The sequence below is a fragment of the Dama dama genome, chromosome 1, assembly GCF_033118175.1.
Source record: "Dama dama isolate Ldn47 chromosome 1, ASM3311817v1, whole genome shotgun sequence".
NCBI classification, from domain to species: Eukaryota; Metazoa; Chordata; class Mammalia; order Artiodactyla; family Cervidae; genus Dama; species Dama dama.
Window position 1 is genome coordinate 73433965 of NC_083681.1, and position 14571 is coordinate 73448535.

The window sequence follows — 14571 nt, forward strand, 5'->3', positions numbered from 1 at the left end:
GTGAGAGGCTAAGGGGATTTCAACTGTATTTGTCAAGTTTTATAAAACTTGGCAGGAGTTCACGTGTGTTTATCAGATTATTTTTCTGCATTGCCTATGTCTAAAGTTTTTTTGTTTTTGTTTTTATGCTTCATCTTTTAAAAAATAGCTGTTTGTTCACTTATGGCTGCACTGGGTCTTCACTGCTATGCACAGGCTTTCTCTAGTTGCGCGGATTCTCACTGTTTTGAAGGGGTTTCTCACTGTGGTGACTTCTCTTGTTGTGGAGCATGGGTTCTAGGTGTGAGGGCTTCAGTAGTTGTGGTGCGTGGGGTCATTAGGAAGTAGATTCATAACCACTGGACTACCAGGGAAATCCATGTCCAAAGTATTAAGAAACAGGAACTTAAACACACACACACACACACACACACACACACACACACTAGGCAGCTGACCCTGTTAGAAGTTATTTATTTACCACTGCAAGGTTTTTGCTCCAAAGTATGACACCAGACATATGAGTACAATATCCCATGCGTCTTTTTGTGCTTCGGTTCATGACTGCAAAATAGACACAGCATTGACAACAGGAAACACAGGCAGCAAAAACAAATCACAAGGACTAGGTCTTTTTTTTTTATGGTCCTCACCTCTGTTTGGCATAGGCTGCAGTCTCCTGCTGCCCAGGACTCCTTTATATCCCAAAGGAGCTGCCCCAAAGGACTGCTCTCCCATCTAACTCTCTCAAACAGCATCGACTGGGGGAGATTCATCACTCAATCTACACCAAGAGCCATATCTCAGATTGAAATGTGCAGACGTGTGCAAGATCTTGATCAATAGGCACTCAACAAACATATTCGGACTTGATGTAAGAAGTGAGTCGCAAGATGAACGAGATTAGACTCCCAGTTTTCCATCCCCATCGCCGTATCTGTGACAAAGCCAGGTCACCTCACGGGCAACAGCCCAAATGGAGATGGTTTCTCCCTTTATTTTCACCTCTGCTTCATGCACTTAGAAAATGCTCACTAGCAAAGGACCAAGCGTTTCTTTCAAAGAAAAGATCAGATGTATTCGCACAGACCCAGTTACTCTAATCTGGTAGTCAATTGCAAAAGTATCTGGTACAAGGTAAGTGGATGCTAAGATTACTGAAGTTTTTTCATCTGCCAGTCTGATATCTCTGGGTAATTTAAAATTCACTGAGATGGTGTTTTGGTGGGAAACACAGCTTTTATGTTCTCATCTATATATCCTCATCCTTATAGCTCACTGTGTTAATTATTTACATGAAGTAAAAGTAAAGGGAAAATCACTCAGCCGTGTCTGACTCTTTGCAACCCCAGGGACTGCAGTCCACCAGGTTCCACTGTCCATGGGATTCTCCAGTCAAGAATACTGGAGTGGATTGCCATTCCCTTCTCCAGGGGATCTTCCCGACCCAGGGATTAAACCTGGTCTCCATCACTGCAGGCAGATTCTTTACCATCTGAGCCACCAGGGAAGCCCAATTATTTACATAGTGAGCTATAAGTTGTCATTAGGTGAATGGTAATACTCAACATTATGAATTTCTAGGCCAGCTGCTGAGGTTTCTGATGAACTTACCATTAAGAACTCAACTAGGACTCTGATTTGCATTCAAGTTAGATAAAAATGTATATTCTTCTTCCTACTCCCCCCTACCCATCCTTCATTCACTAACTCATTCAACACATTTTTATTAAGGGTCGATGAGTCAACTCTATTCTAGGTACTTGAAATACACCAGTGCACACAACAGGCAAAACCACTTGCAAAATCCGTCTTATTTCTGTTCAGTGAGATGAAGGCTGACACCTAAGATGTCAAGCAGAGACATTTGACTCCTTTTAAGGACACCCTTTTCATTTGGATTTTGGAAAATGAAACCTTTGACGCCAAAGAAATGAATGCCTCATGATAGATGGCTGTGGGTGGAGCTGATATTCTGGCATCGGGGGCCCTGAGAGCTCACTGCAAACATCCTTTGATGTGACTATACGGCAGGTGCATGGACTTAGAAGGAAGTGGAACCCACCTTTCCTGATTTTAAGTCTAGGATCCAGACTCCTCTGGATTAGAGTAGCAGTTGTCACTAAGAACTGAGTACTGGTCAGCTTGCGCAGGGGATGCTTTGCTGTTTTGGCATGCCAACCAAAAAAGGGAGACCAGGGTGGTGAGAGGGCTCTCAAAGATGTGCTGTGGGAAGTCAGTGACACATGCCTTGCCTAAAAAAACTTGGCAGGAGGTGGCCAGACTTAATGGGAGAAATGTCCAATTATGTGAAAGATCTTCTCATTTATGAGGGATGAGATATTGTTTCTGTTTTCTCAGGAGATTGGCAGAAATTATCTCTAAATGCCTTCCTACTGCTGTCCAGAAAGGAAAAATGATGACAAAAGATGACACGTCTCTGCTCAAATTCTCAGGCAGAGACCAAGAATGACTTGACTTGTTACAGGACTGAAGGAAAGGAATTCTTTTCTGGATCAGGGACCCAGGGTGACCTCTAAAGGCCCAGAGTTTAGCTGTCAGTATTAAAAAGTCCAGAGGCGGAGTCCGTGGTTCTAGAAATGTCTGGCACTTGCCGGGGATGGTCAGCTGCCAACATGAAGCTTAAAAATGATCTGCTGGTGGCCTTGGAGTTTGTTACTAGCGAGGGGTGCCTGTGGCATGGGAGCACAATTGCATCTATTGCATCATTCACAGAGACCAAGCTGCCATATCATTAGGCTGCTTTTATGGATGGTCAGCAACAGAACCCAGAAATACTGGTACCCAGGCAAATATTACATCCACTCGAGCAAGGCTTGTAATATTATAATTAATGATGTGGACAGCTATTTGGAATAATCAGGTAGCGATGTGAAACCTAGCTGTTGATTATTTGCTAATTAAAAGTGATAGATCCTAAACACAGCGAAGAGGCACACTTGAAAAGATCTCATAGCCTCCTCCCCCTCCACAGACCCGGACTAAATTAATGTGTGCCCCAGATGGAATTCACCCTCACGTGGCTGGTAGGCTGAGAAGGAAGGAGTCTGACTCAGAGGGTCACTTTGGTGACGCTGGTGGACATGACAACTAATGCCCAATAACTAATGGGGGAATCCCACCTACTCCTGGTCAGGGGAGGGCTCCCCAAGTATAATATACACTGATTTTGAGATGAAACAATACAGTTATTCAATAGAAAGCACAAAATTCAGTCCAAGAGCAGGATCCAAAAAAGCACAAACGAGAACATTAAGAATTCAAATGACTAAAATTAAAAACGGAGGCTTCTAAATTTCACACCATGGTTGAAATGTCCAGCAATGGCACTGACTGCCCCAGGGAGTTGGGGGCCCGACGAGGACTGTGGAACTGAGTTGGGGATTTTGTGAAAGGGATTTCTTCAAGTGCAGCGCTCCAGCCTCTTCATCCAAACCACTGTGTGCTTGTTAAAAATGCAGGCTGCTGGGGTTCAGCCAGGATGATGGATTTGGAATGTCTAAAGCAGGGTCCGGGAATCTGCTGGTGATTCTTCACACACTGTTTGGGAACTGCTGGGTTAGTGTCTTGGGTCAGTAGAACGATTTCATGCTGGCTGAGTTTCCATCCCGCCCTGATCATCTCTAATTCTTTTGAGATGATCCAGGATACAGCATTTCCGTCATCCTTTTTTGACAAACTTATTTTTAAAAAGCCACATTCTTTGCTTCCGTGATTTCCCCAATTCAGCTTTCTCTGCATCTGGCCTGACACCCACTGCAAAACCTGCACACAGACCGTGTTTGATAAGCGTCTCTTTCAATAACACAGATCAGCAAAACGCGTTCCTTCTGACCCACATGTCCTGTCTCCATCCTTGCTCGTTCTTAAGAAACAGGAGTGTGATGGGAGAGGAAGAGGGTCCTGGTCTCTGCACACACGTCTGTCTTCTGGTGTCAGAATGCGGATGGGGCACAAGAGGAGGGGGCAGAGGGCAGTGGGGTGGGGGGAGGGAGACTGTGCCCCCAGAGGGCAGCGGCTCAGGTGGCTGCCTAGAGGTGCAGCTGATGCCACATGGCGATCTGCCGGCGCGGGTTCTTCAGCATCTCCTCCCAGTGGCTGCGCTCGGAGCCCGAGGCGTGCAGGCCCAGGCTGCAGTGGCCGAGCACGCAGCTCTGCCCCTCGGCGCCCAGGCCCAGCACGTCCAGCTCCACGCTGGAGGCTCGCAGCAGGTCATCCGGCAGCTCGAACATGATCATCTCATTCCACACGGGGTTGATCTTGTGCTTGGCTCGTTTTGTCTGCTTCTTCTTCAGCTTCCGAGCCTGGTGCTTTAAGGTCACCTTGACAGAGACATCTGGGGAGGGACGGGGGACAGAGACAGAGGAAGGGGCCGGGAGTGAGCTTCTGGGGTCTGGGGCGGGGGGAGCTGGGGTGACGCTGCCTCTTGGGGATGGAGAGACAGGGTCTCTGGCTCTAGATCCTCACTGAGGCTTCTGCTCCACCATCCCTTCCCCCACCTCACGGGCCATGTATTTATTCAACAGTAATTCAATGCCCACTTTATGGCAGGTGTCGGTCTGAATATGGGGATATGCAAAAGCTCCTGCCTGGAGTATGAAAAACAGATCAGAGCACAGTACATGGGTCACATGGCCCATGACAGGGTCACACTGAAGCACCGCTAGCAAACCTTTCTCAAGAGCCCCTCTGGATGCCTTGATGTCCCATATCAAACCAGGCCCAGCATGAGGTTCAGATGTCCTGCAGCTTGATTTTAAACTCAGACCAGGAACACTATGCCATCCCTATGTCTTCATCCCTTCAAGTTCTCCATCTAAGCATTTTTGTCTCTTCCTAAGATATCAGGTCTCCTGCTGGTTGACTGAGTTTTTCTCTTCTGCTCTTTTGCAAGTTTTACTGGAGGATCCCACCCCACATGGAGGGTGAGGGCAGCCTGCCTTGACCCCAGTAGAGCTGCCTGGCTCCCAACCCCCGACCCCGGAAATCAGGCAGCAGGTTACTAGACAAGCTTTCACATAGCATCTGGAGGCCCTGGACTGGGATTGTGTCTTCATCAGTCAAGGTTTCCAAAGCTAATGTGAGAATAATTGTTACTCTGTATTTATTGCTATAATTATCACCCCCAGGTGGTTAGTTTGTTATTTCAACAGAGATATTTGAGAGATAAAGTGTTGAGCTGTAATTGTCCTGACAGGAGCTATAAAAATTAAAAAAAAAAAAAAAAAAAAGAGCAGGAGGCTAAGAATTGTCTAGAGGGGATGAGGCAAAGAATTGTCTAGAGGAGATGAGGCAAAGGCATTGACTTCTGACCTCTGGCTCAGGGATCTGTCAGCCAGACCAACTCGGATGATTTTTCATTCGTCAAAAATCTCTTGCCCAAAGGTCCTGACTGCAGAGGCAGTTCTTTATTTGCTTCCTGCTATAAATACCGATGTATTTATATCCTGCTCTGAGCACTTGGCTCCCGGTCCAGGTGTCTCATGGCTGACCAGTGCTGCTTTCCTTCCTGCTCTGACCAGAGAGGCTGTTTGGTCCTTAAGCCTTGGGGTCTGTGCTGGGGTATCCCCAGGGAATAGCCAAGGCTTCCAGGGCACTGAAGAGATGTTTATTTGGGTATATGGGGCAGAGACGCCTCCTCCGCCTGAGCGCCCACACGCCTTCTGCCGTCACCCACACCCAGCTGGTGTGGGGATGGCAGGTCGACAAAGGCCGGGAAGAGAGAGGAGTCTAGGGTGGGTGTGGGGAGCACAGTGGTGGCTAGCTGAGACTGGAGAAGGGAAAACCCACCACCTGCCCAGAAGATGCGTCCAGCCAGGTCTGGGTGACAAAGGTGGGGCCAAGCTTCCCCTACAGCCCAGATTCTCCACTCCCTGGCTACAGTCTGATCCTAGCTTCCTGTGACCCAGGGATCAGGCTGTTCTTCTCATAGTGGATCTGCAAGGTGGGAGCCCTAGGAAGCTGACACCTGGGCGCTAATGGGTAGGACTGGCCCGCGAGTTAATGGACATGACTTTAGGGAAGTGAGTGTGTCCTTCAGAACTGGTTTGTGAGCTTGGGGTGGAGGACACAGCTGAGGCTGACTCTACAAATGTACTCACATTCCAGGTCCCTGCTCACCCGTCCCCACTGCCTCCCAGGTGCCACCTCCGTCTGTGCACATACCTAGAGGGGCCCTGGCTCCCCTCTCACACCCCACTCACCCTTCCCCAGGAGCTCCTTGGACTGGTTAGAGTGGAGGTTCTTGGCCTTAATCAGCACGACTAGGAGGCGGTTGGCAGCCGGGAGGTAGCTGATGGAGAGAAGGACCTCTCCCGTCCCCGCAGACGGCTCCTGAAACAGAAGAAGGGATGCAGGAGGGGAGCCTCATTTAGGGATGCCCTCTGGCCCCGTCACTATTGCTGAGGCTGGGGTCGCCCTGGAGCTGTATCCAGGAGGCATCCTAGAAATCACTTACCCCTCAGGGCTGCTTTCTCCAGGCTTGCAGAAGGGAGGAGGGCACAGAGGGATCCTATGCCAGCTTGTGTTTCAATATGAGTTTGTTTCATTCGCCACAAACGTGATTTTCTAAACAGCTCATATTCAAACCCAACATACCAAACAGATCAAAGAGATACCATTCAGGATGCGGCCGGGACAGAGGGCCAGGACTTCCTCTCACTTTATCGCCTGTGCCCCGCTCAGGCATCTTTGCACAGAACCCTAGGGTTCTAGTTTGAAAATCTCTGCATTGACTGATCAGGTTCCTGGAGCAGCGGGATGTTGCAAGGCATTACTCTGCTTGGAAAAAGAATCCCTTCCAGCCCCTGCAGGGCTGAGAGAGTCAATAATGTGATGCACTAATGCTGAGCAGGGCTTGGCTTGGCCTACAGAATGACCAGCCATGTCAACAAAGGCCAGGCATACGATGGGAGCTAACGCACCACAGACACTCACAGGAACTGCGTTTTGCTGATGCCTTCAAGAAGCATCCAGCATGTCTATGCCCCCGTCTGCGGCTTTACAGAGTCTCTCCATTGAGATTCCTGCAAGAGTTTGTTTGGAATTTCAACAAATCCAATGAGGGACAAAGATGAGTGAGAGTCCCCACAGGAGGCAGGTCACAGTCTAAGGGTGGAGAGAAGCGTATGGACTCTAGAATCTGACCATCTGGGTCTCAATTCCGATCTCACCATTTACTAGCCACATGATCTTGGGCAAGTTATTTCACTTTCCCAAACCTTCATTTCCTCCATCTGTAAGATGGGAACCATAGTATCTCCACCCAATAGGGTGGTAAACATTAAATAAGGAATTATTTAATGGCTTAGAACTGCACCTGGTGCACATGACAGCATCTTTACCCTTGCTTTGATGATTATCATTAGTTATCAAGAAAGGATAATCACTACTTCTTGAGAATATTAATTGGGAACATTGTTTCTGGGTGAAAGGGAGACAGGGTTTGGGGAGTGAAGCTGGATGGCCCTCTGATTGGGTCACACCTTTCATTCAGGAAACATGTCTTCAATACGACTGCAACAATTCAACTAGCCCTAAGTGGCTAGTCGTGTGATGGAATGTTCCGGGAGTTGCCAGGAACTTTGGTAATGGCATTAAGCATAGCAGCTAACACAACACACTCTGTGCTAAGAGCAGTTATAATATCTATCCACTGAGGCTGTCATCCTCACAAAGCTATTCCCAGCACCCAGTACACAGCTGACAAGTAATACATATTGTGAGAAGGAAGGGTGAGACATCCTGTTTAATCTTGACGACAAGGGTAAGAGGGATACTGACCTGGCTCACATTTTAAGTCTGAATCTCTGATGCTCAGAGAGTGAACTTCACTGTGTGAGGTCATGTAAACAGTGTGTGTGTGTCGGGGGGGGGGGGGGGGGTGGTGCATGTTTTAGTCACTCAGTCGTATCCTACTCTTTGGGACCCCATGGACTGTGGCCCACCAGCCTCCTCTGTCCACGGAATTCTCCAGGCAAGAATACTGGAGTGGGTAGCCATGGCCTTCTCCAAGGGATCTTCCCGACCCACTGAATGAACCCACATCTCCTGCACTGCAGGCAGATTCTTAATGGTCTAAGCCACCAGGAAGCCCCATGTAGCTTGTTCAGTAGTGAAACTGAGCCTCGAATGGGGGTCTGGTCTGATAGCAAAGCCCAAGTCCTAAACCCGTGGTCCTCCAGCATCCTCTACGGACAGACCTCTCCTTTCACGGTGAAGGAAATGAGCTCAGGCACCTGTCCAGGCACCCAGTGGGGTGTTGGCTGAGCTGGGACGGGCACCAGTCTTCTGCTTCAGCGGCACTTCTTGGAGGTCCATCCACAGGTGTTGGCCTGAGGTTTGGCCACATGGTGCCCAAGTGAGAGGAGCCTGGACCCGGCAGCCCGTGAAGGGCTCCGCGGCTCTGTGCAGGGTGCCCAAAGCCCCAGACCAGCCCAGCTGGCGACACCACAGCCATCCGCCCCCTCGGCTCTGCTGTTGAAAGTACCTGCTGACAAAAATAACCCTTTTTCTTTGGCCATCCTCTTCCTGTCTTTTCCTGCTCCCTGTCTTTCTCTCGGGCTCTCAGGGAATCACTCCAGCTGTCCTTGGAGTGGGTCACTCTGTGGTCCCCAGGGATGCACATGCCGCTTTTGGCTGACCATCTTCCGGTGAGAAACTGGAAGCATGGCCAGTGCTTCCTTTAACCCATTCCAACCAAAAGAAGACAAACACGTGGGCTACAGCAGCTGATGGCTCCACCCACCTTGTTCAAATCAGCCCGCAGGATCCACTCTGGCGGGTCAGGCAGAGGGGCTCTCTGGCCTGGCCATGGGGGCTCTCCCTTACCACTTACACTGGGAGCACCGCCTCTGACTTCTGACTCCACGCTGCCCCCTGACATTGTTCTTATCCGTGGCAAACAGGCCAGGGGTCCAAGTGGATGCGGGAGTGTACTTGTGGGACCGTGACGGCTACAATGAGCGCGATGATTAGGGTGAGTGAGTCACGAGGGCAGGACTGTGTCCTCATCTCCTGTGCCCTCGGCTTCGGGCACACTGCCCGACACATGGTGGAAACCGGAAAAGACCTTTGTGGAATGAATGAGTAAGTTTTCTTCTAGGGCAGAGGGTAGAAGCCGGGTAGGTGCCTGAGACTTCTACCTGTTGGACTGCCAACCTTTGTGGGCAGTGCCAAACACTCCAAAGGCCTGGAGGTGGAGCCCCTCCATCTCCTGAGGAAGCTGGATTACCAGCTGAATAAACCCCCGTGTTGGGTGCCTCTCCCCAGGGGCCTCAGCTGTAATTCCACACAAGTCCCAAATTGCACAGTAGAGAGCGTGCTGGGGAACAGCCTGGTTCCAGCTGAGAGTGGCTGTCAATGTTTATCAACTTTCTGAGCCGGGGAAAGAGAGGAAAATGAGGCCAAGAAGAGACTGTAGTAGGTGGGGAGTGAAAGCATACTCTCCTCTCAGGAAAGGCGCCTGCTGACCACGGCTCCTGTACTACCGGGCACTTATGTCCCACGGCAGTGGCAGGACAACGCGGGCTTTACAAGCACAGTGACCTGGCCTCAAGGCTGAGCGTGCCAGGTCCCAGCTGGGCAACCCCATGCTGGTTACTGAGCTTCTCTAAGCCACACTTCTCTTGCCTATCAATGCTTACTCCTGTCATCAGTCCTGCTTTGTTCATTAGGGCCAGAATTCAGGTAAAGTTCCAAGCATAGCAACTGATAGATGGTAAGTGCTCAAAAATTACTACTTTTCTTCCTAATTTTATTATTCATGGGAGTCGGCAAACTTTTTCTATAAAGGGCCAGATAGTAACTATTTTAGGCTATGCAGGCTATATAGCCTCCAGAGAAGGCACTGGCCAGCTGGTTGAGAGACTGGCCATCCAGAAGGGTCCCTCTAGGCACCATCATGGCAGGCCCTTGGATGAGGGCCTAAATAACCACACTGTCCCGCACCCTGACCCTCCTTGACCCACTCGCTGCCCTGGCCTATGGGGATTGGTGGCTGGCTCTCCAAGGAACCTCTCTGAACAGCGCGACGTCTCAGCAGACGTTTGTTTTCCAGTCACGGCTCCGGCAGCTGGGGAGGGGTGCGGAGACCCAACCTGGGCCCCCAGCCGTGGTCACTCCTTCAAAGTCCAGCACAAACGCCACTGCACAGCAGGCCTTCTAGAACTCTCTGTCCCAGAGCCCTTCAGTTAGGCCCCTGTTGGGTGTCTTAAGTCAGATATCATCAGTCTCACGCCACTACCATCGTCATCGTCATTTGTTCCGGTTTCTCCCTCTGGCTTGTACTCTCTGGGAGCAGAGGTGCCCCTCTCCCCTGCAGTGCCTGGCACACAGCGGACGCAACAGGGAGTATGAATGGTTCTAGATGGGGATGAACATCGTCAGCACCAGAGTCAGGGCGCTCACAGTGTGATGTTTTCCATGATGGTGAGGCCAGGGGTAGGGGTGTCTGTGCCTGGCAAGCTAGAAGCAAGACTAGACCCCAGGAGTCCCCAAAGCCTGGGCTATCGGTCTCCTCTAACCAACCCCCTCCTAGCCTATTCAAGACTCCACCTTACTTTTACACCCTGCCTCCCTGCCCAGACTCCCATCCCCAGGCTGGGAAGGTCTCCAAGCTCGTTTCATGAGCACTGGCCCAGTCCTGCCCTGCCACCCCCGGGAAAGGCGACCTTACCTTCACTGCAGTCTTCAGCTCGCCCCACTGGGCGGCCCCCAGGGGCACGGACACCCCATCCAGGCCGAGGCGCAGCTCCCCGACCACACTGTGGCGGGAGAAGCGGTCGCAGGTCCTCAGGGTCAGCGTCAGGGTGGCTGCAGGGAGCTCCTCCTCCGCCAGGGGGAGCGCCAGGCCTTCCTCCCACGCGGTGCGCAGCTCGCGCTTCTTGAGGGCCGTCTGGGCCTCCACGGAGCCCATGCTGTTGGCCACGCTGCCCTGGATGTAGCAGTCACAGCCTCCATCGTGGTCGCTGGTCACAGCTGCAGCCAGGGAGAAACCGGCACAGACGCGGGGGGCTCGTCAGCGACACGGGGAGGCAAGAAGAATGGCCCTGCTGTGAGCTGCAGGATCTGACTTAGCGGCCATGACCCTGGGGGTCTCAAAGAGACCCCACTGGGGCTGGCTGACCACCCTGGCTTTGTGAGATCGCCTTTCAGGAAGTCGTTTGGAAATAGGAGAGCCTTCTCATTATTCCGAGACCTCCCCAAGGTGCCAGGGCCCACAAACTGCTGATGATTTTTATTAGGGTTGCTGTGGATACCGTAATTCATTTGTTCTCTATTTTAAATATTTATCACATAACCACTTATGATGTGAATCGCTGGGCCACAACCTCATGAGTGTTGCTTTACGTTCTGAACCTCGGAGTTCTTAATGCTTTCCCACTGGACCTTTCCAGTTTGCACCTGGGGAGCTTTCATGACTGGTTCCTCAATGACAATGTGCAAAGTGGTATCTCCTGTTACTCAGAAGGAGAAGATAAAGAACGGAGGCCATGTGTCCTAAAAGAAAGAAACCTGAGCTGAGCTTCAGGGGAACTGGCCTCGTCCCGACTCTGGCACCAAATAGCCGGAGTGATCTTAAGACAAGTCACTTGATGTTGCTAGACTTTAGTTTTCAAACCTGTAAAATGGGACTATTGTTAAGACCAAATGTAAGAAAGTCTATGAAACACTAAAAAAAAAAAAAAAAAAAATCATAAAAGAAAGCTAAAAGGATAAATACTCCCTCAAAAAAGCAAAATTAAACACAAAACTCCAGCTTTTCCTTCCCAGCTTCTAGTTTCCAGGCATCACAGAGGAGCCCATTTTTAGCCCCATGTCCTCTGCAAAGTCTTAGCTTTGTTTGCCGATGGTAAAATGAATTATCAGGGTAGGGAGACCAGGCACAATCTGATCCCATAGGAAAGACTGCTTGGTTCTAGGACTACAGAAGCTTTGCTGACCATTCAGAACACCCTCTGTGTCCAGCACAAAGCCCTGTTCAATGTTAAAAACATCTATAACAGAGATGATTACCATTCACCAAAACAAAAAAAAACCCCATTCTTTTAACTGGGGACCTGGTAAGCCACATTTCCCAGCCTTCTTTACAGCCAGCCGTCCTGCGACTTAGTTTCAGCCAACGGGAAGTAAGCATGTGTAGGTCACAGTTTCTAAGGGACAGTTGTGCCCTCTCCCTATTCTCCCCATCTTTCCACCTGCTAGGCACAGGCCACAAGGAGGCCTTAGAGAGGAGGGGTCTGGTCCCTGAATCACTATTTGGAGGAAGGATGGCCACCAAGCAGGAATCCCAGTTTGGACTGGTATATGAGAGAGAGGAAAAACCCCTGTGTATCTGAGGATCACACGTCTCAGGGTCTTGTTTGTTGCAGAGTGCTCATCTAGCCCCCAGTGCTCCCCCCAGCCATAGATGCTCAGGCAGACAGACATACAGAAGGCAGTGAAAGTCAGCTAAGAGCATACCTTCCAGACGAGTCACAAATAGTTCAGCCTTCTGCCTGTCATAGTCAAGGCAGTAGTGAAGTTTGGGAGCTTGATTCCAACTGGCGGCCTTCTCTGGGTTCCAGGTCTCCATTACACAGACATCCTCCACCACACCTGTCAAGAAGGTAAAGTCATTACTGCTGCCTGCACTGGGATCCTGTTTTCCAGCACATGACTTTTCCATCTCTGCCAGCTAGGCCACGAACCCAAACCAAAAGCTTCCTAACTGGGTGCAAAAGCATGGTGGCACCCCCTGTGGTCCTAGGCATCACCTTTCAAGAGACCATCATAGCCCAGTGGGCAAGACCTGGGCTCTGGGGTCAGCCCTGAGCTGCTACATAACAGTTATGTGACCCTGGACAAGTTACTTGACTTCTTTGAACCTCGGTTTCACAACTGCCTGGACTATGACAGGCAGAAGGCTGAACTATTTAGAATGGGAGTGACAGAGGTTCCTTCTTCCTGGAAGTACTGTGAGCATTAGAAGAAATCAAGTGAGAAAAGCACTTAGCCCAGGGCCTGGCCCCTGGTGAGTTTTCAGCACGGGAAACTGTCACCTCATATGTGGCTCTAGTCAGCCTGTGTCAGGCAAATCTTTCCCCAGCCCATCTCCAGCTCCAACTCTCTACAGAGTCTAATCCATGCTCTCCAGGAAGGAGTTCATGGCTGGAAATAAATGTCAAACAATGAGTCAAGGTTAGGGAGAGTAGAGTGGGCTTTAGTGCGTGTTCAGTGATTCCTTGCTGAATAAATGAATGACCTTATCTTTAATTCAGTTACTAAAACTACAGTTATCACTCACTCTTCCCCTCACTTGAACTGCAGCCAAACATCTGGAAGATTCTCATTAGTCAGGCATAATTCAAGTGTAAAAGGATTCAGCAGCTGCAGCAGACTTCACTTGAAATAAATTGAAATTAATTTTTTTTAATTTTCAGAATTAATTTAAAGGGTAGAAACACAGAGGAGTATTTAATTTCCAAAATGGTTCATTATCGGGTTCCTGCAAGTAGTGAAGAATCTCCTCCCTGGTGTGTCTAAGCAAGGAATAGATTGACCAGAATGTGAACAGCCAAGTGGAAAGCCAGACATACAAGCACTCGGGACCCAGGTGGCTTGGACAACTGCAGCGGGGTCAGTGCCAGATGGGGCTTGCCTGGCACTCTGAGCTGTCAGCTATCAGACTGCCTGGGCCTTCAAAATCCAAACCAAACCAAGACCACACCAAAGCCAGCACCGTGGGAAATGCGGGAGTGGATGCAACTTCAAGAATCAGGACCCTGAGCCCGACAAAGGGCCAGTGAGGATCTTTGCTTGTGGGAGCGGACTGAACTCGGCACCTCATGGGGACGTGATCCAGTGAACGCGGGGTTGATTCAGTGTTCTCCTCCCTTGTACCCCCTCGCTTCTGGTCAGTACTTGCTGAGCCAACTGGCTCTTGCTAGATTGGAATCAGAATTGGAATCGGAATTCCACTGATTGGAATCAGTGGAGTCAGAACTTGGTTGTTGCCTTCTGCAGTGGAGAAAGGAGTGAGGAACAGGAAAGGGAAGACAAATGTGCTCTGATTCCTTTGGTTTCAGACTCTGAAGAGCTCGGCTGCTGTCCTCGGTGGGCAGTGCCCACGCCTGGCTTCATCCAGCTTTGAGAAATCTGCTTTGTGTGTGTTAGTTGCTCAGTCATGTCCGACTCTTTGCAAGCCCATGGACTGCAGCCCGCCAGGTCCTCTGTCCGTGGGATTCTCCAGGCAGGAACCCTGGGGCTCCCAAGACAACGGAGCCGTCCTGTGAGTCTGATTCTGATAACCACTCCTGAGGGTCCTCCTGCAAATTGTTCCCCACCCACTTTGAGAGCTCAGCTTAGCTCTCAAGTCCTCAGTGGGTCTATTTTAATTTAAAATGTGGGCTGGCAAAACTGGAGGCTAAAAGCCAACCAGGATTCCTTCCTGCCTCAGGTTCTACCTGAATTTGTTCTTGAAGAAATGCCTGGGTAATCACTGTGGTCCTGGGCTGGGTTGGAGGAGGGACCGCCTGTCCACTGACCGGCACGTGGGTGCTGGCCCCTGACCAAGAGCTGCCTTGGCAGTCA

General features: G+C 50.2%; 1 protein-coding gene across 1 annotated transcript in view; it reads right to left on the reverse strand.

Moving 5' to 3' along the window:
- Positions 1-377: 377 nt before the first annotated feature.
- The window catches only part of SYT13 (synaptotagmin 13), a 42626-nt gene continuing 28432 nt past the window's right edge, over positions 378-14571 (reverse strand). Inside the window, exons 3-6 of the mRNA XM_061152278.1 lie at positions 12463-12597; positions 10676-10977; positions 6204-6333; positions 378-4336 (exon numbers count right to left, since the gene is read on the reverse strand). Of these exons, the coding sequence (XP_061008261.1) occupies positions 4032-4336; positions 6204-6333; positions 10676-10977; positions 12463-12597 (872 nt within the window). The 3' untranslated portion in view covers positions 378-4031. The remainder of the gene's footprint in view (positions 4337-6203; positions 6334-10675; positions 10978-12462; positions 12598-14571) is intronic.